The following is a 24,250-nucleotide window of genomic DNA, read 5'->3' on the forward strand; positions in this document are numbered from 1 at the left end:
CACAATTATGATGAATAAGGTAATGAAAAAAAAACCCTCTGCTCCACTGCCAGAAGCAAAGCTTTATACTCTGTACCTGTATGTATGGATGTCAGAGTTTTATATCATCAAACGTGTGGATGATGACTGCCATTATATATACCAATTTGCTTCACACATATCAAGAGGAAATCAGGTCAAAAATGTATTCATTTTACATTTCTCTGAAATATATGCTTACAGTGATCTGACCGCTAATTAGCTGTAATAAAGATGTTCTTTATTTCAATGAAAGGGTTTGACAGAGAGACAGTTTTCTGGATGGCCACGAAAATACATGGGGTGAAGGCTCCAAGACTGTATTAGAAGATGTTTTCCTTCCAGTGTCGACCATATTAAAATGCCTTAGGTTCTTTAAAAGTTCATTAGAATTTGGTTATGGCGCTGTTATTTGGATGTTATTCATAAGACAAAATACAAGCAGGATAGGCCTATAAGCCACTCACATTATTTTTGTTGCAACATTCATCCTTCTATATTTATAAAAATGTAAAAAAAAAAAAATGTAAAAAATCCCCAAACAGTTTGAATCCTCATATGCATTCTGAGTGCATGTTAAAAGTGTATGTTGCACATGATACTCTTGGGGATACATCTACAGAGTCAGATATTTTTGATGATGCATTTTGCAAATCCCTCTTGAGTTTGACCACAGTTAATTTTAGGTTTTAGCTTTTCATGAGGCATCTCTTTGAAAACCCTCCACAAGATTCATATTTGGATTAAAAATTTGGTAAGACAACAACCAGTTTGAATTGCGTAAATCATCCATCCATCCATTAGCTATACCCACTTATCCATCCAAACCCAGCTGACACTGGAATTGGACAAGAGGCGGGGTACACCCTGGACAGGTCCTGCATAAATCAGTTTTTTCAAATTTGGTTTTGCTAATGAGTAGCAAAATGACTGCTTTGTGCCTGATGACTGCTGCATCAGTATATACGATAATGAGAAAAATTTTCATGGAGTTTAAGAATTTGTGGTAAGTAGTATGATATGGTCTCTGATAGATCTTTTCAAGTGGTGGATATTGTAAAATATTTCAGTTGTGAAGTACTTCTTTCGTCAAGTAAATTAAGGTGAACTGGGTTGGCTTTGATCAGTGTGCTTTAATGATGTGATGACTGAAATTTATGAGATCACTTTCTCTTGTATTGCAACCTTATCAATAGCTTGCATCAAATTCATTTGGTGTTACTGTTGTATCAATGTGTTTAAAGTAATCTCAAGATATTCTGTATTTCTATCTCAGAGCTCATCTTCTAAACCCCAACTATTGTATGCACTGCCACATTCTGCCCTTTTCTCCAGTCTCTCCACAGTAATCATAATAGAGGTGATCAAACATTATTTTGTGCTCAAAGAAGCCTCTGTATTTTCATATTGAAAACTGATTTTCCGTTTGTTGTGTGAGGACATGTATAGGCCAAAAAGCAGCAACCTAAACTCTGAATTTCTCTGACTACAGTGTGAGCTTTGCGTCGTATATTCTGACCAAGCCATGGTAATATTCCAGAATCATTTAACCCTGCCACCCTTCCCCCAGTAATCACAGCTGATTAGACCTCTGCTTCCCAGTTTGCCACTTGTCCACCGCCATCTTTACTCTTGAGCTCTCTGCCTAGCAACAAGCACAGGCGCCATTTTGGACAGGGTATACATCAATTTAATGTAAATAAATCCATTTCACCATGGGATCCATTGAATTGCTATTTGCCCCCCTAGGTCGCTGTTATGCATACCCACCCCCAGCTGTGTACCAGGGGTTGGGCTGCTTTGTCACACCAGGTCTTTGGTTTTATGCATCATCATAACCATGTATGACATCTTGCGTAACTTACACTGTGCGTCTCCCATACTTTTTCAAGTACGGTTTAAGCACTGGGCTCGGGCTCTGTCAGAGTTGACTCTGACTGACCAAGTGTGATTTTAATTGGATCTCTGGCTCTTTCCCCATCCTCCCCAGGTCAAGCCATTGGTGCTGTTGCTCCCCAACTTGCTTTCTTTTCATCCACCCCTCTGTGCCCCCTCCCCTTTTTTTTCGCCAGGTCCTCTTGTTCCTCCGTCTCGTCTATCTCTATCCCTGCAGCTCCTGGCTATCTTCACCCTCTATGGCTCCTTCATGATGGCCCCCTAATCTCTGCCAGTGTGGTTCCATGGTAAGTAGGTGTCCTCCGCCAGATTCTCCCCCAAACATGCATGGAACATGACTCATATAGCCTATCTGCTTTTTCTGTACACTGCCCCTCTCTCCATGACAAATTGCAACCCCACATGGTAAACTGGATGTAGCTGCACTGCTGCTTTAATTATTTTTTTCACATTTTCTTTCTAGTTGGAGAATGGTAGCTACTGAGGGGTTTGCCATCAAGGCATCAACAATGCATAATGAGGGAAATTGTAACAATGAAGAAAGATTGAACAATATATAATACAACTGTCAATAAGATGAAACATCGGAATGAAATGAATATGTAGCTCATGTCATTTGTTCCTCTCTGAGAACATTAGTAAGGTAATCTGTTACATGTAAGCCTGCGTTAATTTGACAGTTGACAATTAATGACCTTTTAAAACACGCCATCAGAAGCAGGGCTCTTATGTAAGATAATGCAATCATTACAATCATATGCACATGTTTAGTGTGTTTACAAACCATGTAATGGTGAATATAAATGTAGAGTCCCTGTGCTGTGTTATTATGATTTAACCAGACAGATCCTTTAGATCTTCATCTGCACTGCAGTTTTCTGATTTCAGCCGTGCCAGCCCCCTGTGTAGTCCAGCCTGTACCAGGGCTTATTAAACTAGGCTTCTATTCACTCTTCCCAACGGTCGCTCCACTGTCAACTTAAGCCCAAGCCCCTCGAACACTCAGCTCTCCGACTATTGTTGCAGAATTCACCAAAAAGTGTGTATCGCTAAACAGCCAATATGCAGGGGGATAGAGAGAGAGAGGCCCCGCCTACCCTCATATCTAATGCATATTTGTCCTTTGATGCATTGCAATTTACCCCTGTGGATGGTCTTTTTAAAAAAAATTTTCATTTATTATCCATGCCTTACATAAGAGATATATTGACAGTTTCTGATGAACCAGTTTCTGAGATGATATGGAGACTTTAATGGTCTCATATGAGCTGGTAAGCTCAGCAGGTAACTGTATGACTGACAACGATTATCTCATACGATGAATAAACAACAAACTGAAAGCAAAAGTTTTTAGATATGAACTGCAGTATTTTGTTGTGGCCCGTCGCAATGTAAAAGGAAAATAAATTATAAAAATAAAATAAAAATGAAAAGATCATATCTTTCAAAATTCATACTTCCATGGGTTTTTGGGAGTTAGAGTAGGTTGTGTGAGGTGAGCAGACCTTTGAAGATCTTTCAAGTCCTGCAAGCTCCAGGCCTATGAGATGCAATGCCATCCTTTTAAGGGAATGACCATAACTTTGGTCCCCTTGCTTCTAATCCCTCCTCCAGACCCTTGTCATCAGAGATCAACCAGGCTGAGCCTTAATGTCCTCCACTAGCTGGCAAGGGCAGCTGGTATCTTTCATCTATGTGAAGAGCCAGATGAATATGCTTAAATCTGCACGTCAGCAGGAATTGATGCCTTTATCTTCATCTGTGCTTCTTAACAGTTCTACAGTATATGATCATTGAGAAATGATCAGTTACATTTTAGAGCCTCTGCTTAATGATTCACATTTTACAGAATGCATTTGAAGTGTTTGTAAGAAAATGTTAAAAAGGCTTTGATCATGATGCCTAAAGAGCACAATGCCTTAGATTTTACAAAAACAGTGCAAAGATACCCTAAGTGCCTGTTTTCTTTGCTGTCTCTCAAAACTATCACATTTCATTATCAACAATTCGGTTCTGTTGTGAGATACAGCATTTGAATACTTTTTGTATGATTTCTGAAATCTCTGTTGTTTGAGTTTGAACTTAAAAAAGGGATCACATTGATCATGGTCCAGGCTGTTTCAAAGCAATGAGTAATCGCGAGTGTTTAATTTTATCTGTTGCAGTATGCATTGCGAGGCGGCTGTGTAATCTAGCCTGTGAACTCAACATCTGAAGGAAGGATTCTGTTTCTGATCGCATCCCTATTGAAGTCCATCCATTTGCTGAATATGGATTTGTTGACGTGCTCAAGCTTGCACTCATTGGTATGTGGCCGTCAAATTAATATGTACTTGACATGATGCTGTATTTCTAGTGTTTGTAGCAGTACTGAGGGCCCACGGGGCCACATTTTAAAACACTCTAAGTGAGGATACATGGCGATCTTGCTGTTAACCTTCAGCGTCACAAGAACACCCCAGGGCCTAACATCTACAATGATGGATGTAGGGTGGCGGGGGTTAGGGGGCCCCACACACAACCCAGGAATTCCCCTTGGGCCTTTTCAATTACAGTTAGACCAAGCTCCACACTGTGATGATATGTTGCTTTAAGGCTCTGGCATTAATGGAAGGGACAAATGTGATTTGGTGTGGTGTTGACCCCAAAGTGCATGACACAGACAGAAGCACTCTCATGGCACGGAGGCAACAGGAAGAAATACAAGGTAACTTATTGTTGCTTTATTTATTTACAGTCATCAATAAAATAATTCAAACAGACCACATTGTCATTTAGGTCCCTCTGAAGTTAAAGAACTATTGATGGAAATAGTTTATCATTATCCACAGGCTAAAGGGAGCACAAGGAGCATGAGAGAGAGTAATTAGCCACTAGTGCGGCTTTGAGGAGCCCAGGTAACAGATTTAAGAGTGGCAAAGGGAAAGTGATGGACTGTCCCTTCATCTTTTTCATGATCAATAAAGCAGCCTAACCTTGTATTGGACATATACTATGATATGGTAATGGGATGTACAATGTGTGTGTGTATGTGTCTGCGTAGGTGTGTGTGCGAGCAATTGTGCACATTTAACATCAAAAACAGCTGCAGTGATTTTGTCCCAGGATCAGTACTATGCCAGCATCACTGCTGACTTGAACCTGTGAAGGTTGCACCTTTCCACAGAGAACTTTCAAAAAGAGCAAGGCAGAACTGAGAACTGCATCTATTTTATTCCCCAGGGAATAATCCTGTGTTTTAGGTACCTGGAAGATGCAGGGGATGAAAAATCTATCCCCTATGCACCAGCAGACTATTTAATATATGGGTCCATTATTAAAGTGGGATATAGCTGAGGTAATTAGCCCTTGTCCTCAGCTCCACTCCAGTATCTGATACATTATCTGAACTGTTGCTGTTGTGAATGCTATAGTATTCCTTCAGTTATGTAACTGACAGAATTATGCAATCTATCTGTGTAACTGGGGTGTGTCTCAGAAAAAGTTAATCTGCAACAAAAAGAGCACATTCCCTTGAAAATGCAATGCCTTCAGTAAAACAAACACCATGCCTTGAAAGATATCAGGTCAATACCCCAAACAAAATCAGATTTCTGAAAAAAAGTATGTAGTATGAATTTCTTGTTTGAAATTGTACAATATTTGAAACTTTCAAGAGCACCAGCAAAACAAGCCCAGCTATAAATTAATCATGTATACACATGTACTGTATTTGACTGGTATTGTTACCACTTGATCAAACACATTATTAACTATGCTCTGTACGTTAACTTAATTTAGAATATACCACATCTGAGGGACCATGAATAATGCCAAGGAGCCTAAGAGAAACCCCCCCCCCACTCCCTCTCTCCAGCTTATTACCACACAGCTGTACTGTAAGTACCAAACTGTGCTTTTTTCTGCATGTTTTTTGAATGTTATACATTTACTTCCTTTTATCAACACATAAAGTAAAGATACCAGCCACTTACAGAAAAAACACAGTAAACGGATCAAGAGCCAGCGTGGGCTGTCGGTAATTCACACATGTGAACAAGATGCCAGAGGCAACGAGAAGTCACTGTGAAATAATTATCTAAACACATTTTATTATTCATCTCCATAATAAAATAGGCTTTGCTTTTGTTCCATGTTGTAAATCCATCACCCAGGATGCCTACAGATCATATCAGATCAGATCAGATCAGATCATAGGTATTGATATTAATTGATGCTGTTTTTTCTATTAGTTCAGTTTAATTTGTGGGCAGCCTGACCAAAGATGGAGGCTAATAAATGTCTTTTATTGTCCCCTGAGAAAGCCAGATGTTGGGGGTGGAGTAATGGTATACGTGTGTGTGTGTGTGTGTGTCTCCTCCAAAGTTAATATGAAACCTAGGCCGCAGCAGCGTGGATGACTGAAGTCCCCGTATATTCCAGCTCACAGATCACAGAAGTTATGAAAGACTGTTCTTTGATCATTTCCATTTCTAAAATAATTTCCTTTGAACATTTCAAGTCACTTGTGCTTTTATTTATAAAGCCTATTTAGACAATCAAGGGGTTGAAAATAATTAGGCTTGCATGCACATGAGTGTGGACATGTATTCCCTTTCAATCAGTTAAAACCAGCTCTGTTAATTAAAGTTCTGAGCTGTTACTCTGCCCACATAATTTTCTTATTAGTTACTGCATTCCTTAGATCTGTTGTCAGCAGAGCATATTTTCTTTTGGTTGCTCCTTCCTATTTTTTTTTCTCACAGAAATCCCACTGACCCATATAGTTGATCTAATTTTTGAAGCGTATAATATAGATTCCAAGTTAAAAGAATGGAGGGTCTATTATTAGTCCCATTTGAGGTGCGCAGCCTCCTTCTAGGTGCTGCTGTGTGTTGCTGAATTCCCTGAGTGAAGGCATTACCATCTCATTTGGGTAAGGGTGAGATTACCTCATGCAACCGAGCTGTTTCATCACAGAAAATGCAGGGGAGCTGAGCTGTCGCTGCTGACTGTTTATACAGGCAGCTGAAGAGACATTCCAAATACATTTCACAAACATCACACATGACAACTTGTGATGCCACCTTACTGGTGTTTCCCTTGAAAGGTCTCTCACTAACAACAACATCCTATTGATCCTCAGCACCATTTTAACAACCTCCTCACACCCTCTCACACATATACACCTGAGTGGGTTTGGATTGAAAATGTTAGCAGTTAGCGGCTAGCTTTGCCAACACATCCTTTAGTGTTGTTGTTAGTTAGGCCTAGTCATTGTGGGATTGGCCCTAGAGGAGCCCTGTGCAGGGAGAGAGTGACGAAAATCAGTAGTGTAAATAACGGCTCATCCCTCAGTGCTGAATTAATATGCAATACTTAAATTTTTGTGCTGATTAAAAGGCTGTGGCACGTGATGAGCTATCAAAACAAGAAATAAACTACTCGGATTAAAATTCTGCTTTTAATTGGATAGATGAAAGGAGCAATTAGTTGCAGTTGAGTTAAGTTCTTTTCAAGTCAGCTCATCCTTATTTAGAAAAAGGGAAAAAATAATAATTCATTTTAACCATATGTTAGTTTCTTTCTTCAATTTTAGCATTTTTGGCTTGAAGACGTTATTTACACTAAGTGGCCACTTTATTAGGTACACCTGTACAATTTATTGCTATTAAATACAACAGCTATGCCATAAATTCTACCTTTACAAAGTCTATCATGCCCAGTTTTTGTTGACACTGTCAGAAATTTGTAAATTCAATGATATGTTTATCACTGAGGTCATAGTTACAGGTGGTGTTGTACTGGACTACATTACATTGAGAGGTGTTGAGAGGTCTAATTTTTTGTCCTCCCTATTTAAAAACATGAGGGAGACAGAATATTAAAAACACCTTTGAATATAATGCAGTTCCTTACAACACCACCACTATCTATGACCTCAATCCAAAAACATAGAATTGAATTAACACCTCTATGACAGTGTCAAAAAAACATTATAGGCATCTTAAAAGTAGACTTTATGGCAGTACAGTTGTATTGGATTGCATTAGATTGTACAGATGTATCTAATAAAGTGGCCACTGAGTGTATTTCTACTTATTGTGATGATGAGTCTCTGTGTGGTTGTGGTGTAAAACGGTGCTATAGAGCCAGAGGGTCAAACAATGCTGCATCCATCACAAAGTTGCACCTACAAGTAGGCTCGCTTTTTTAGATTTTAAAGAGATATGCACATGCCACTCACTTGCCACTTTATTAGGTACATCTAACTAAAGCTATATAGCATTTATAAGCAGTATATAAACATTTAACAAATGGTTTATAGCACACTATATTGTAGTTGTAAGCAGATATAGGAACAATTTTAAGTGTTAATCAATGTGCCAACAATTATAACTGTGTTTTACTATATTGTTATACATTAGCTGTTTATACAAGAGCCTTCACTTATGAGAGCACATAGGAGGAGTTGTTGATAAATGTTAATAAACAGTTATATCTGCTTACAACTACATTATGGTGTATTATAAACCGTTTATTAAATTTATGTACTACTTATTAATGCTAAATAGGGGGGCTTAAAGTGTTACCAGTGCAACTTTCTGGTTATATTGGAGGCTGTACTTTGTGCTGCTTAATTGTGCTGCATTTCACTGAGAGATGTTTCTAATATTTGTGGACTCATTCATATAAATATTAGAAACACCTCTGAGTATAACACAATACAACTCAAAACTTCATGAGGGTAGCATTTACTGCAGGGCCATCATATTAGACTGCATTAGTTTGAGCTTTGTGTACCTAATAAACAGACACCTGAGTGTATATACTTTGCTCATTTTATATAATTCTTTTGAAATCACAACAAGTACAGGTTTAATGAGAAGTTCATTTATAGATATAAAGTTTTAAACAGGTGATGTGGTAGTTGTTGGAGTCTGAGGGGCAGGGCTGCTTTGCAGTGTTAAAGGATATGTTTCCTGTTGTGAAAAGGGGTGAGATGACCAGTAGTGTCATTCTGTTATTGCACCGACCTTACTCATCAATCAGAAATCAAAGCTTTGACAGTTGCCAACATTAAAGGGCTGCTGCTGGCATCTCCCGTGCCAAGAGGCTTCTTTCTGCTGAGCATATTAACATACTGTAGGTCACAAGGAGGCTCATCACTGGTCATGAAGGGAAGGATAGATGCTCCTGAGCCACACCAGGCACGGTTCCAGTCAAAATTCATACTGGAATATACAGTCATCAAAGACCACAAGTAGTGGACCACTGAAATGATTGAAGTGGTATGATACTTTTTTTTTAATCAACCAGGAATTTATAGTTGTATATTTTTATAAAAACAAGACACCGATAGTAAAAAAAAAAAAAAAACAATATGAGTTTAATTAAGAGATCCGTTCCAGCAATAAATATTGAAATAAAATAATGATTTTGCATTGTTAAGTTTCCTTTATAAATACAAATTATTTGTTTGAAAAGTAAAGCTTTACTTATTGGTGGTAGACTGTTTGCATGTTGCCTAAAGGCCTGCAGCCATTTGTATTCCAGGCTGATTTGGGGATTCGGCTTCAGAAATAAACCTCACATAAAAAAAAAAGAAAAAGTAACCAGGATGTCACAGCTGCCAGTTGAAGGCTGCGTCAAGAAAAAACTTTTCATCCTGATTCCACTCATCTGTGTTTAGGTGTGTTTCTCCTCCCCTTTTGGGATTTTGAGTCAGGCAAGATGTCTGTTTATCTGAACAACTAGCAGAACTTCAACTGAGCCTCTTGTGCATTCAAAATTGTGTCTTTAAAATCTCAAGGAAGTCAGGTTAACAATCAAGCTAATTGCTGGAACTCTCTTTGATCTGCTGCTTTAACCACACACCAATAATCATATTAAGTTGAATGTAATTTGAACTAAACACTAGTTATTTATTTACCTGCCATTAACTGTTTTGCAGACTCTGGGTGGTGTTTTGACATTTTTAGTTTTAGTCAATTTTGGAGTAACTTAACGTATTAGATGTAAAATGTATAAAAGTGTGTAATTTGACAAGTAAATTGAAAGTGTGCATAGTATGTTTATTAGATTTTTTTATTCAAAGATTACTACTTTCAGCTGTTACAATGAGCCTGTCTCTCAATGGGACTAGCCATGCTGCTTATCAGAAGTGAACAAGCAAAATCCATTCATTCTTCATGTGCGCCAGAAAAAATACAGCATTCTGCTGCTTCACAGCATCACCAGTGACTACTAATGTTTTCACTCTCTCTCAAAATTGAGACGGAGCCCCATAACAAATCCCCAGTTAGAAAAAAATATGTGCAACATAACATGCATGTTTCATGATGTATGTGAAAAGACATACTGAGTTGGCACCATGTCCTGAGCAATGTAGTTTATGCCTTTACCAGCATTTAGAGTATCTTAATTCTTATGCAGAGACTGTAATTTAGCCTTTTTTGTGTGTACCAGGACATGTTTATGGGCTAATAGGCCTTTGTTAGTAGTGCTCTATTTATTTAATACAATTGTAGTGTGAACAGAAGGAATAATAAACAGGCTGACTAAACATACGATTCTTCTTTTGGGCTGAGAAAACCCTATGTAAGGACACAAAAGGGGGACGTTTCCACTGCGAAAAGTAAATTCTTTTGAAGTGGAACTAATCATCTGAGGGATGGTTCTCGTTGTCCTAACAACGCAGCTGAATTGGAATGAGCCTGCTTTTTTGTGGAAGATATGTTTTCTTTTTTTCATTCAGAACTGATGATGATAGTAGTTTCACGCCCTGTCCTTCCACATTGTCCATCCAAACTTCTTTGCAGATAAGTCTTTACTTGGAGACGCCGAACACACGGCGGGTGACTCTTGGACTGTGACGTCAGCCTCACTCCTCTGTCTTCCAGTCTTTACGCTTTTTAATACCGTTAGAATGTAAAGGGAATCTCACAGCAAATCCTCTCCAATAACAGTTCTTTCTTAGTGTGAAAAGATCAAGACTTTTAAACTACTCCTATATCGTAATGTACCAGTCACTCTTAAGATAATACTGCTCTAATGTATAAAGTTTTGCTTGCTTTTAACAAAATTAAGTTAAATATGTTCAGCATACATTTTTATGATAATTTATAATATAAAATGGCTGTATGTAACTTAGTAAGTAAACAAATATGTAAATGTTTTCCATCTCAGGATACTCTAATAGGTTTTCTCAGTGTAGAAATGTGTTAGGATAGAAGGCAAAATAGGCAAAATATTCTGTAATAAGTGGATTTAATGCTTTTGTTTCTTGTTTTATATTCCAATATCTTGAATGCAGCAATTAAAGCTACTGTTAAAGGTCTATACAGAGATGTTTCTGCTTTATTTACATTTCTCTAGTTTACAAATCACAACTAGTGGATCTCTTTATTGCTCCTGCATTTTTAAAAACTATGCAACTTTAAGTTGTATTAATTACATAATTAAGATCTGTGTTGTTTTTATTTTTTCTGACATTAATGGGCCGAACGTGGTTGAAGGTGTACCATGTCTGTGTAATTAACCTCTTCAAATTAAGATTATATTAAAAAAATGACCTAAAATAAAATAAAATTAAAGACTTGTTGACATTTGCATTCTTTGTACTCTGAATGTTATTTAGATGATATAGGTCTAAAATAAATCTATGTAGAGCAAATTAAGCTATTCTTTGTGAAGGCTTAGTCGGTCATTTATGATAAATTAGATGAAATGGTCTTTCTCGACATGTTCCATTAGGTGGTAAAAGGTTGCAGCAAAGTGATTGCAGGAGACTGACTATAATTTTCTTCTTACTAAAGATAGTACATCTCATTTACAAACCAAGTAAGCAATTATTGGCTGGAATGATGAGGTCTGTGATTCACTGCAACAACTCCTTTTATTTAGATGCAACGTGTGTGTGTGTGTGTGCTCTAGCTTGTGTCCAGGGTCTCCACATACGTCCTCGGGGAATAGAGAAAGGTAATTTTGGCCGTCTGACCTCAGACTGAGAGAATTCCAATCTCTTACCGTTACTAAATCTTTATCTTCACACAGGCTGTATAGCTTCGCCTCTCTTGAGTTATAAACTGTCGGCCTTTCTGCTAGTCCTATAGTCATCCAGCCGTTTTATTGTCTCAGTGGGGGTACAGAGTTCAGGCAGCAGTCATCCCCAAAACAGAGGTGAACTGTTTAGGGAAGCATCTTGGCTACTGTGCTAACTTATCATTCAGACCTGTCGAGGCTTTGAAGGAGCACAAAAAAACCCAGTGTGGATTCCTCATTGTAAACTAGTTGTAGATTTTAGTGCACAGCCAGTTTGTCCCATGAATAAACAAAAGCTCTTGTTGAAAGTTTAAAATATTCACCTCTTTATCTCAAATAAACAGATAATCACCATCTTCACTATGTAAAGATGATCATTGGAATGGAAATGTTAGCATCAATTATCAATCAAATCTAAATGAACCATAAATTAAGATTTAATTATCATTTGATCAGAACTTATGAGACATGTTTTTACTATTCATACTTTTTCATGGCTCTATTCAAAGCTTTTTTACTGTGTTTTCATGCTTATTATATATTCAAACTTCTGATGGCTATATAAGTCTACATTATTCATAAATTATCTCATAGATGATTTATTAATTATGATATTGCACTTTACAGAGAAGGACACCCAAAGAACAATAGGTTTCAGATTTATATTATGGTGTAAAATAGTAACCAAAGAAAAATGTTTTAATTCAAATAATTTTTCAACCCTCCAGAATAGCAGCATGTTGGCAGTGAAGTCATGCATGTAGCCAGAGATTTGGCAAACAAATTAGACCCAATATAAGTCTATGTTGATAAATATAGTGAAGTATTTGTATTACTGAGAGGCAGGTGGCAGCGAAATGAACAAAGTTGTTCTCAGTCAAAAACTAAATTCAAGCGCAGTACAGTCTCATACTCAGCAGTCATAAATCGACATGATGTTCAGTTAATGCAACAGCTTTTCACACACCAATTAAAGTGTATTTAGACCGCTGATGCAGGATTTGGCAGCAGTGTGTGCCGCAGTGATGTCATGCAGTGGTAGATCTGTGGTTGCAGTGACAGGAGAAGGCAACTGTCTTCCTCAGCTGAAGACAATAACAGCAGGATTAGCCTTGACTTTTTTTTTAATGGTGAAACAAATGTTGGGATGTTGAATCTGTTTCGTCTTGTCACTGTCTGCCTGCTGTACACTGCCTGTTCTCTGCTGAGGCTTCACTAGCACACACACTATTACTGACTGGAACAGGTTAAGGCAGGACACCTCAGATAAGCTCGTGGCACACTTGAATGTAGGCCATTTTTAGTTATTTTTGGTTAGAAGAAATTCAGCCCTTTAGAGGATACAAACTTAGAATCGTAAAAGAACTTAATTTTTTCTTTCCTACTAGAAATTGCCTCTTTCAAAGCTATTGAAAGCACACTGTATTCTAAACATGAATGAAGAGGCTGATGTCCTAGAAATGCAATTAGCAATAGCAATGCCCAGGAATAAATTTTCTTAACAGAGTGATTGATCAGTTGTGTTGTCTTATCTTCATATCTTCCAAATATCTCTTGGCTTGCTTTGTCATTTTTACATGCCATGCGGTAGCTGGTTGCCATTGTCATCATGGCAGACTGGGAGCCGGGGAGAGGATGCCAGCGCTGTGCCAGTTGGCTCAAGTAGTGAAAACACAAGGCAGACACAGCACGATTCTAATCTTTATCGTTCCAGACACGAAGGTCACTTTTGTGGCGATTGCAGTTTTTATGTCCCATTAGTCACAAGACTAAAATACTATGTATAGATCTGTAAAACTACCTGCAGTAGACCATAACTCACACTGCTTTTCGTCATGTGTGTATTTAACTGAGTTACAGTATGTACAAGATTTAGCTCATATACACTATTAAATGTGAATTTTCTTTTTAAATCCAGGGAGAAAAAGATTGAGGTCAAGTTATTCAGACAAGGTTAAGTAACACTGGGTGAATCAGAGCCACTCCAGTGATCGAGCAAACAGGAATTGCACAAGTTTATTATTAGGATATAAGCCACAATCAGAAATGGTAAACAGGTAATTGCATATCTTACTTGCTTTTTCCCCAGAATTGTATAACAACATCATATGTACAGATAGTAGGAATGTTGGTTCACAAGAGGCTCATCATGACTACTATTGTCTTATTCTGTTAAAAATCAAACAAATGCTGCTTTCTTCTTTGCTGTGCTGCATTCACTGTAGCTTACAACTAATAAAAAGCGTGTGTACCTTTACTTATTGTATAGCTTTATCAGTTTTCATGCAGCTCTCCAGCCTGTGGACCTATCCTCCTGGTGGTGCTTTGCCTGGTAGACAATAGTCCTGCAAATATCAGGGGCCAAGTCATTATATTTTGCTCAGCAGGTGTAGACATTATTGGAGTGTTGAACTAATGATATGTAATGAGCTCTCTGTGACACATGTCTAGCCATCCTTACTATCATGGGGCCCATTAATAGATAACAGCATCATAATTAGCTTCGTTGGGAAGCCAAGCCAAAGCTTATAAATATATCAAACTATATTTAAGTTGCGTGTGCAGTTTCATATGCTGTGTGTCCCTGCAATGGACCAAAAAGTGTATGAATCTTGCTTTAATGCTTGTTTAGTGAATTTAGTTTGTTTATCAACATGGCGATGCTTACATACTATCAAAGCACTGATAATGCATAGCATTCACTACTTCCTAAAGTGTGCACATGTACAAATGTCTGTAATGACTCTTTTTTAAACAAACACCAAGAAAAATATTCCATGACTAACATAGGGATGAGTCGTTATTTGTTAGTGTTGTCAGTGTAAATTGAAAGCCCAGGACACAAATACATGGCTGTCTTAAAAATTTATATTGGAAATGGTTTTGATGTTGTACCCCACTGCAAACACTTTCAGCTTTCTGCAGGTCTCTTAGCAACAGCAAACAAAGGCAGGACCCATCTCAAGTTTCCCGTGGAGCGGCCAGTCCGGCGTGCCTTTGATCTTGACTGGGAAAATAGCTGAGTGGGCACTACTCGCATTTGTCTTTCATTTACTCCAGCACCCCCCGCCCCCTCCCAAAATGTTCCCTGAAACAGCCAAATCTTCATCTGTCCCCAGCAACCAACACCCCTCCAGGATAATTAACCATAGCAAGGGAAGTCATTGAGGCACTACAAAGTTTAGTTGAAATTGGATGTTTTCGTTTTGGAGCAGAGTTGCTACCTTTAGTAGGCTATCATTTGTGGTTCTTCTGTGCAGGAAAATGAGTGTGTGAACCAGGATGGTATTTTATCCTTTGTTTCCATTGTCTCAATGTAGTCTTACTGCAGAATTTATCAAGTCCCAGGACTTTGACATAAAAGCCATAATAAATACAAAGTGCCTTTAACCCTGCCTTTGCACTCTATAAACTTATGAACTATATGATCCAAACTGAAAGCACTCATTTTATTCCATAAAAGTCCCAGTGCCCACAGAAAACTGGGCACACAGTGGAGCTGATGTGGATTTTAAAAGTCACGTGGCTGCCACAGAGTGCTCTTATTTTGAATTCTACATTTTATAAGTAGGCTGCACACAGGAAAAATAATATTTTTTACTTGTTTCTCTGTGTTTAATAATGCTTTCAGAGTAAGTCCCAGGAATCAAAATATAAATAACTCCCTCAGTCTGTGCATAAACACGACCAAGGATAGATAGGGTAATGTATCTTAGGCTATTGAATGTTATCTAACTCCAGTACTCTGCTCTGCTTTCATCCAAAACAGCTCAGACAGCTCTGGAGATTTAACAAATTGAAGTGTTACACACTGTTTTGGTGTAATTTACTGTAATTGATGTTTCTATCTTGTGCCGAGGCCTTCTAAAGCAATTGCTTGTGTTTGTAGGAAGACATGCAGCCCAGTGGGGTGTATTGACTCAGTCTGTTGACTAATACTGCTCTGTTGGCATGTTTTAATGCTCTCCCATTGTTTGACTAACAGACTCCTCTGTAAAGCTAAAAGCACACCTTGCACACAGCTTAAGATGGGGATCAGTTTTATACTTTTTTCACACTGTAGCAATGAACTGGAAATAAACCTGTTTTCTTTTGGTGTGAAGAGGCCAACATGGATTGTCTAACCTGGGTCTGTAACCTTTCTTGGGTTCTGGGTTTAAAGGTCCAGTATGTAGAATTTAGTGGCATCTAGCATTGAAATTGCAGTTTGCAACCATTCGAATACCGCTCAGATCACCCTCCCATTCCAAGCATGTAGGAGAAACTACGGTGGCTGCGAAATTCGTACAAAACGCGAAAGGCCCAAATTAGAGCCAGTGATTGGTTTGTCCATTCTGGGCTACTGTAGAAACATGGCAGGGCAACACAGCGACCTCCATGGAAGGGGACCCATTCCATCTGTAGATAAAAACTGCTTATCCCAAGGTAATGGAAACACAATGGTTCTTATTTTTTATTATTATAGCGATTGCGATTATGGCGATTATACACTAATGAAAACATACTTTTGAATATTATATTACATTTCTATCAATAGATCCTCCTAAATGCTACATACTGGACCATTAACGCACAATTTACACTGCTCAGCAAATTCTCTTCCTTTGTTGATCTCAGTGATAATTGTAGATTTTATAATGATGATTGAAAATGTTGTTAAAAGCTACATTGTCTATTACATTGTACATATTGAAATGCAATGACCCTGTTAAGCGATGACATGTACAGCACAGCAGTGGCACACATGCTTATTTTGCTATTGACCCAATATTTACCATTGAGGGTAGCCTGGTGTGAGTGTTTCAATATAAGTTGATTCCATATGCACAGTGGTGTGAAGATTTATTCATATCCTTTACTTAATTAAAAGTAGCGATACCACAATGTAAAAATACTCCATTTCATACTTCATCAAGTCCAAAATTATTATCAGCTAAATTTACTGGTACTAGTGTCAAAAGTACTTGTTATGCAGAAAAATATAAAGTATAAAGTCTCACAAAATAGAAATACTTTCCACCACTGCATATGCCATATCCTGTATCACACATGGGATTCATATGAGTTTTGTGTATGAAAAAGTAGTCCACTGTGTGATGGTGTAAAAAATAACAGATGGAATGATGATAAACAGACATTTATAAAGTGTGCAGGTAGTATCAGAAATTGACAGCAAGGCAAATCAAGTTTCTTTCACCAAATATGGTAGCTTTATGGACAAATATAAGGGAATCTCATGTAACATCACAGAAATCATGAGAATTTATCATTTAATATTTTATGTGATGAAATATTTTTGATTGTAAGTTCAGATGCCTTTAAAAGCTCAGGAAAAAGCTAGTATATTTCAATGAGCTGTAAATTCAGGGGGAGTTTAACTGAGCAATGCTCTCTTTTTCAGGAATGTTGTGATCACATTCCGGGGGATTGTACTGACGACCTCCCAGTCAGAAGCTTGCTTCTGTAACCTTTAGGCCACCACTGCCCCTAAATGTAAACACACACACACAAAACATTTTACATGACAGTGTTTTGTTAACTATATTCTGTATGAGTGCTATTTGTGTATTTTTCAGCACCCTTTAGAGAGAAGAAAAGCCATGTTTCATCTGTTATACTGAAGCTTGTTTGTTCGTCCTAGTCGGATCCTATTTTGGTTTGTCAAAGCAAAGCTGCAGAAGAGCAGGTTTTTACATTCCTTTATGATCCTTATATGGAAGTGACTACGGTTTGGGTTGCTACATGTGACAGAACTGTGAAAAAACTGTCCCACCTCTGCCTTCAACTGCCTGTATTCTCCCCAGCATACACCTTACACACTGAGAAGTCTTACATTCATTACCTCACAATAGTCGATGCTATATAGTCACATTGCTCAGCACTAGGAACTCTGTTACCAAAATGACACAGGATGATAAACAAAAGGTTGCGATGTACCACAGAGAAATTGAAGTGCTCAGATAAGCAGACCCTTAACTTTCAAGCAGTCTTGTGACCTGGAAAGGCCAAGAAAGGTTTGCTTTTACCTCTCACCTTCAAGAACTCTTTTCTAACTAAAAGGGTTCTTCTGGGAAGAAAAAAAGAACATTTGAAGCAGATGTTTTTATTTTCTCTCACAAAAACCTATCGGAACCCATTTTAGCATATTTATTTATAGCATGTTTCTGATTCAGAATCCTGCGCAAAAAGACTGTTATAGCATCAAGTATCATCACATTACCTCTGACAAAAAATGAAGCATGTCTTCATGCTTGTTTGCACCAAACCCCACACAGAGTTATACCGCTCTGATAACTGCATGTGTCATCTGACAACAATGTTGGGGTGGAGAATGTATTAATATCCTCCTGAGCCCTAAGCATGCACATTTACTGTCACCTTAATTTATCCGTTTACATGCTTACCAAATATAGGTGTCCTAAAAGGTACTTTATACTGGAACCATTCCAATATTTAGCATTACTATAGCAAGAGGGTGAGGCTCTTTTTCTCTGAAAGTATCATTTCAACATTTGTTCAATAAAAACAATTTGCCAATCTGCCAGTTTGCCATTTTAGATTTTTTAAAGGCAGAAGCCAACTTACAGACCCCCTTGAGTTGTGGCGATGTGTGCTGTATCTAAGTAACAAAAATATTACTTTGAAGAAGGGGGTCCTTGAAATCCACTGTATTAGATGGTGCATGGTTATTCTTATGAGGGCTGCTCCGTAACATTTCCCTTACTGCTGCCATTACTGTGAGTTACAGATCTTCAGAATAACATCCTTATAAATAATGCAGGTCAACAATTACATGAGGATACTGTACAAGGTCATGTTATTTGCTTATGTATATTAGTAAAAATTTCATCATGTGAAGACAAACATGCTTTCTCTCATTAGATGTTGATATTTTACATTTTCGAGAAATTTGTGTTGCAACTTTCTGCCACCAGTAGCAGCACTGAGGGCAATGCTACAGAGCAGCACTCCAAGCAGTGAGCAAAGAATTTTTTCATCACAGATTCTTTGATTTTACAGCTACCATTTAATACACCCACATACTGTCCTTTTAATTTGTATTGCCACCAGATTTCTTTTGCTTGGCTTAAGGTGTCGCGAACAAGTTCTTGTTCTAGCATAAGATACTTCTTGAGCTCCAGTAGCTGCCAATGTGGCAGGACCTGCATGTGAATTATGCGATATGAACAATGAGCTCCTGACTCAATGTTAGTCCCTTAGATTCCATTTTAAATGGTCGGTATACCCATGTTAAACTAAATAAACATATGTTTCATTTGCCTCTAGTGGTGCAATGAGGTTTGGTTTAAGCCAGTTTTTGAGATATTCATCTCTGACAGTTCGGCCTCCATTCCAATGAAGTTTAATGCAATTTAATTTACATTTTAAAAAATCAATCAAATCAATCAATCAACAACAATGTCTCTTTCCAGAAACAATGTCCTCGTTACTCTGTGTAATCCACAGACCTCACTGTGAAAAGTTTTCATTGGAAGTACTTTATATTGAAGAAATAATCCCGTTTAGGGGTGGAGGCAGAAATTTCAGACATGGATATCTCAAAACCCAGACAAATTAAACCAAAACTATACGAATTGCTAGATACCTAGAGTGTTTTTTTTTTTTTTGTCATTTGGGTGAACTAACCCTTTAACTCAAAGGCCACTCACTGCTCTATAAATTGTTGTATTTCGTCTATATTTCCAATAAAGATTACTTTCTTCTGGGTAGATAGACTTTAATCATTACTTGAGCATATTAATCTTGCTTTCAGGGACCATATTGTTCCTGCAGTCCAGAGTTACCTTAATGTTTCTCCTCATTTCCAGATGATTTGGTCCCAGACACACTACCACCAGACTGGAAAAGAGCACAGTTTAATTTTCATCTCTGAGAGAGGATGTTTCAGTGTGGAGGTGTTTAAGAAGAATTTTGCTAATTTTACTGGTGCAAAAACCCACCTACACTTTTACAATTCATCATAATCTGAATGTAGACCATTGTAGTAGCAGCTACAGTTAAGTTTTGCATCTCATGTTTATCCTTTAAAACGGTTTGTTCTTACACTTAAAGCCTGAGCTCGCTCAAATATCCTAAATTCAAGTTGGGTCTATGAAATGACATAAAGAGAAAGAGATTCTCTTTAAATTGTTGGAAGTAAAAAATGCATCAGTAGATTTACTGAAACTGACATCAGTCAGCATGTTTTAAATATACATTTAACATATGATCTGTTGGCTGTTGCTCTTACCAAACTGAATACGTTAACACCAACTCTCAAGGGATTTATTATGCTGTTTATCGATGCAGTTTTCTGCATGGAGTTTTCTGGAATGTAGACTGCTACACCTACACAGAAACAGGAGTACTATAGATTTTAACACATCACTGAGGTCTGCAGTAATTTTCACCTCTGAATATTTATCTTTTCCCCTCTAGGGCACTGCGTTTTAGTTCCTCTTCCATTTCAAAAAGTTTCCACTGGAATATCTGCATATATAAAGAATGAGTAAAGCCTGCAGGGCTATTTAGAGTAATGCAAAGACATGTTACACCATCTCAATCTGTGTCAGCCTATATGCTATGTACACTTGGAAGAAGTCAGTGTCTGTTTGTGCCATATAGAATTATCACCTCTTAAGTATATGACATTTCTGGAGAGAAAAAACAATCATGGCACAGACGGAGTGGGGGTGGGGTGGCATTTGTCAGTGCTCTCATTGGGGTTCAAAAGTAGAATGTAAAATGTCTGTCTTTGTCTAATCCAACACATTTTATTTTTGTAACTGAGAAATCTGTTCAGGGACCCCAACATTTTTTCCAACTGTCAGGGTGTCATTTGTCAGAAAAAAAGTGAAACTGAATTCCCACCCCCAGTCCTTCTGTATGTTGTGAGGTTATAGCAGTTTCAAACACACAAGGTGGGGGTGTGTAAGGGACGCACATGAGAACATGGTGACCTGTTACCTCAAACACACACTTTTCATGGTAATTTTGCTCTACAGAGAGCATTTTGGCTGATCTCCTGACTTCCTCTTTTCCACTGTTATGCCCTATAGCCTCATCCTCCATCAGTGAACGATGACTTTTATGGAGCCAAAGCCGTTGGACTAGAGAGTATTGTCCCTCGTGATTGAGATGTTAACCTTCAGGGCAGCCCCTTGCTCTTTAGCGTCTCATTTTTTTCTTCCCACACTCCTCCTCCTGCTTCGTCTTCTTTTCCTTTTCCCCTGGTTTCTCTATGCCAGTAGCCTGCACAGTGAGGTCGTCAAACCATTAGTGAGTCCCAGGACTGATAATGAAGCCACAGAGGTGGTCTGAGCCAGTGTGACACAGGAGCTGGAGCACAAGAGGAAGGTAGATTAGGATAATTACCTGGCCACGGGGGGAACGATGAGAAAGATGTCTCACTTCCTGCAGGACCAAGTGCAATATAATCAGGTGTGACACCCTTTGCTCAGAATAAAGAATAAGAATAAAGAAAAATTTAAAAATGTGTTCCAATCATTTATTATGATCAAAATGTGAAATAATGCAATTTTGATATTGTTGTGACAGTGATTGCTCATTCTCTGTTTTTGCAGGTTTCCTCCACATCCCTCACATGTATGTATGTATGTATGTATTTATTTGTTGTTTATGTAGCTGTGGTCTAGGTCTCTCACACATACTGTACGTAAATCCTAAATATCTACGAGACTTTGAAGAGCCTGTGAGGTCAGGTTTTAAATTATGGTCTGCACCGACACCAGGCTTTCTCTCCCCACTCCTGTAAATCCATTTTCCACACAATGCATTTCAAATCAAAGCAGCGTCACCATAACATGCCTTAGGAAACATTAAGCCATAGTGCATTACTTTCATGTATGATAGCATAGCCCCTGTATGCTTTGATGTGCTCACTTTTTTTTAATGCTTTATTAATAACACACTGGCTCCTTCTCACACCAACATCAGCTTCTGGTGCTCCTTTCTCTCTTCCTGAACTACATCCCTCACTCCTTCCATGCCCCAGCTCCTTCATCCCTCCCCAACCCCTGAGTCTTGTCTCAGGATTGGCCTGTTTGTGTTTGGGAGGGGGATTAGAGGGAATGACATGAGCCTCGAGATGAAGAAAGTGACAAAGACCTATCAGAGGGTAGAGAGTACGGAACGCTGCATCACCATTGGTTGCTGTGGAAATCAGACACGTCTTCATTTCTTCCAGCCATCCTCTCCAAGTGCCCAGCATTCATTTCCACGCCTGGGGAGGGAAGGGGGGGTCAGGATTAGAGTTTCTGTTTGTGTGTTTAAGTGTGTGTGCATGTGTATGTTTGCTTGCATGTTGTGTGCTGTAAACATCTTAGAGATACAGAGGGATGAGTGCGTAGACACTGACAGCACTCACCTCCTCCAAAGCTGGCCAAAATACAAATGCTGTAGTAGTCTGCAGATTTCTAGTGTCGTTCTAGCTGAACACATTCCCTATGAATGGTATGCCTGATTCATAGATATGTAAAACCTACTTAGGATACAGATTTCTCACTTATTTCTCGCATTATTTCAACCTTATCACTAGATATTTTGTATTGGTCTTACAGGCAAAGGTATCCCAAGGCACACAATGGCTGTTTAGTATTTGATGATATTTTCTTTCTGATAATTTCCATGCAATGTTGGCAATTTACTGGATCACTTAGCAGATTGGGCACGTGTGCACAAACATCTGCTGATTAAATTTTCTGCTTTTGTGTTTTGTTTGCGCTCCTTTTTGATGTTTCTTTCCTCTTTCTGTTATTGTACTATTATTGAATCTGGATTTTTGTTGTTGTATTATAATTTCAGCCAGCAACTCCTGCAGCAGTTTCTCAAGTCATTTAAATGCAATCTGTGGTTGTATTCTGCGAAAAAATAAATATATTAATATACTAAAGTAACTAATTTCCGTTTATTTCAAAATGTGCTCTTTGCAGCTACATTTTCAAATGCTCTTCATTGACCTGCATCTATTTAATGTTGTCACACATACCATACTAGCATGCACTCACACCAATTATTCAGTGTTATGCAATGTTGGATACACAGATTTGACAGCATTCTGCAGTGAAAACCCTTCCTAAAGTTTTCATATGAAGACACCAGACTGTTGTCAGTATTTGCCTGCTTGTTAGGATGCAGCCAGTTGACTCTGGCTGTCTGAACAGTGATATGACTGGGAGCAGTGGGGCTGGGCCCCAGCCGACTCTCCTCCTTGCCCATAATAGATCTGCGTGGTCTGCAGGCCCTCTGGGGGCACCTGGCTCCCCTCCCTGCCATCTCTGGCCGGATCGATCACTGAGGCCATCCCAATGCAGAGACCAGGGGTCATCTTCAAAGTCCTCCGGCCCACTTCCTGCCACCTGGTGTTCCATTTCAGACAAACGGTACATTTCCTTTCCATTCCCTCCACCCTCCGTTGCCCTTCTCCGAACAGGTTAAGGACATGTAGCCGATACAGCTCCTCCCTGTGATCTCCTTCAGCCTCCTCCTCAGTTGCCCACATGGGGAGAGAGGGTGAGAGATCAGTCCCATCCAAACACAACACAATCACACACTCATTTGATGTGAAAATCTGCTTTTGATTTAATTATGACCTAAGAATGCATATGTCTCTACATGGAAGTGATTTGGTAATATTTGGTTAGGTTACATTTTCATTTTCATGGACTGGCATGGTTCGAGTGGACTTCAATCATTAATCTAGATTTCTATTTCCTAAGTATAGTGCCTTCATAAAATGTTCTCAATTCAGTGACTGACAAAATAACCACATTAACACTGAGCATTATCATTCATTTATTGTATATATTTTAATTAGACACCATGATACAGTTTGATACAAAAGTTAATTAAGGTAATAGCTTGTTTATAATGATGCATTAAATTAAGTGAACTTTTTGGGTCTCACTTGAAACATGTTTCATTATTAACTGATCAACAGATCTGCTATGGTATGAATATCTCTATCTCTCTTTCCCTGTTGGTCAAGTAACAAATGGCAGGGCCATCGAACACACATTTTATCTCCATGAGGGCTGTCGGAGAATTAGCTCCAAGAATACATATTAATCAATCGAGATTTTTGAATCTGTTTATTAAGTCCAGCCATCCCCCCCCCAATACATTAGCAGATCTCAGTATGTCCGCTACTCTTGTGAACAGGGATGAGAAGGAGATAGAGGGAGAGGAAATAAAGGTCTGATGAGTTTGGCAAAGAGAGGATGGAGGCTGAGACAGATGGCATGAAGTCTGCAGCACTCTGGCGTGGCTCTCCTGGTGCTAAAATCCTCCTCTC

The 24,250-nt window shown here is 38.5% G+C and overlaps 1 protein-coding gene and 1 long non-coding RNA gene across 3 annotated transcripts in view; one reads left to right on the forward strand and one right to left on the reverse strand.

Annotated features, from left to right (window-relative positions):
• The window catches only part of LOC122880897, an 81,801-nt gene extending 58,952 nt beyond the window's left edge, over positions 1-22,849 (forward strand). Inside the window, exons 3-6 of the long non-coding RNA XR_006379052.1 lie at positions 2,091-2,201; positions 4,080-4,220; positions 5,695-5,792; positions 10,716-22,849. This is a non-coding gene — a long non-coding RNA (uncharacterized LOC122880897). The remainder of the gene's footprint in view (positions 1-2,090; positions 2,202-4,079; positions 4,221-5,694; positions 5,793-10,715) is intronic.
• The window catches only part of LOC122880896, a 32,703-nt gene continuing 25,572 nt past the window's right edge, over positions 17,120-24,250 (reverse strand). The window contains exons 4-5 of one of the 2 annotated variants that reach the window (XR_006379051.1): positions 22,102-23,443; positions 17,120-21,276 (exon numbers count right to left, since the gene is read on the reverse strand). Coding sequence is in view for 1 of the 2 variants with exons in the window: in XM_044206461.1 (XP_044062396.1) it covers positions 23,084-23,443 (360 nt within the window). In the remaining variant the exon portion in view is untranslated. Of the gene's footprint in view, positions 23,444-24,250 lie in introns of both variants that reach the window. The other variant, XM_044206461.1, reaches the window with a different exon arrangement.

The sequence above is a fragment of the Siniperca chuatsi genome, linkage group LG8, assembly GCF_020085105.1.
Source record: "Siniperca chuatsi isolate FFG_IHB_CAS linkage group LG8, ASM2008510v1, whole genome shotgun sequence".
NCBI lineage: Eukaryota > Metazoa > Chordata > Actinopteri > Centrarchiformes > Sinipercidae > Siniperca > Siniperca chuatsi.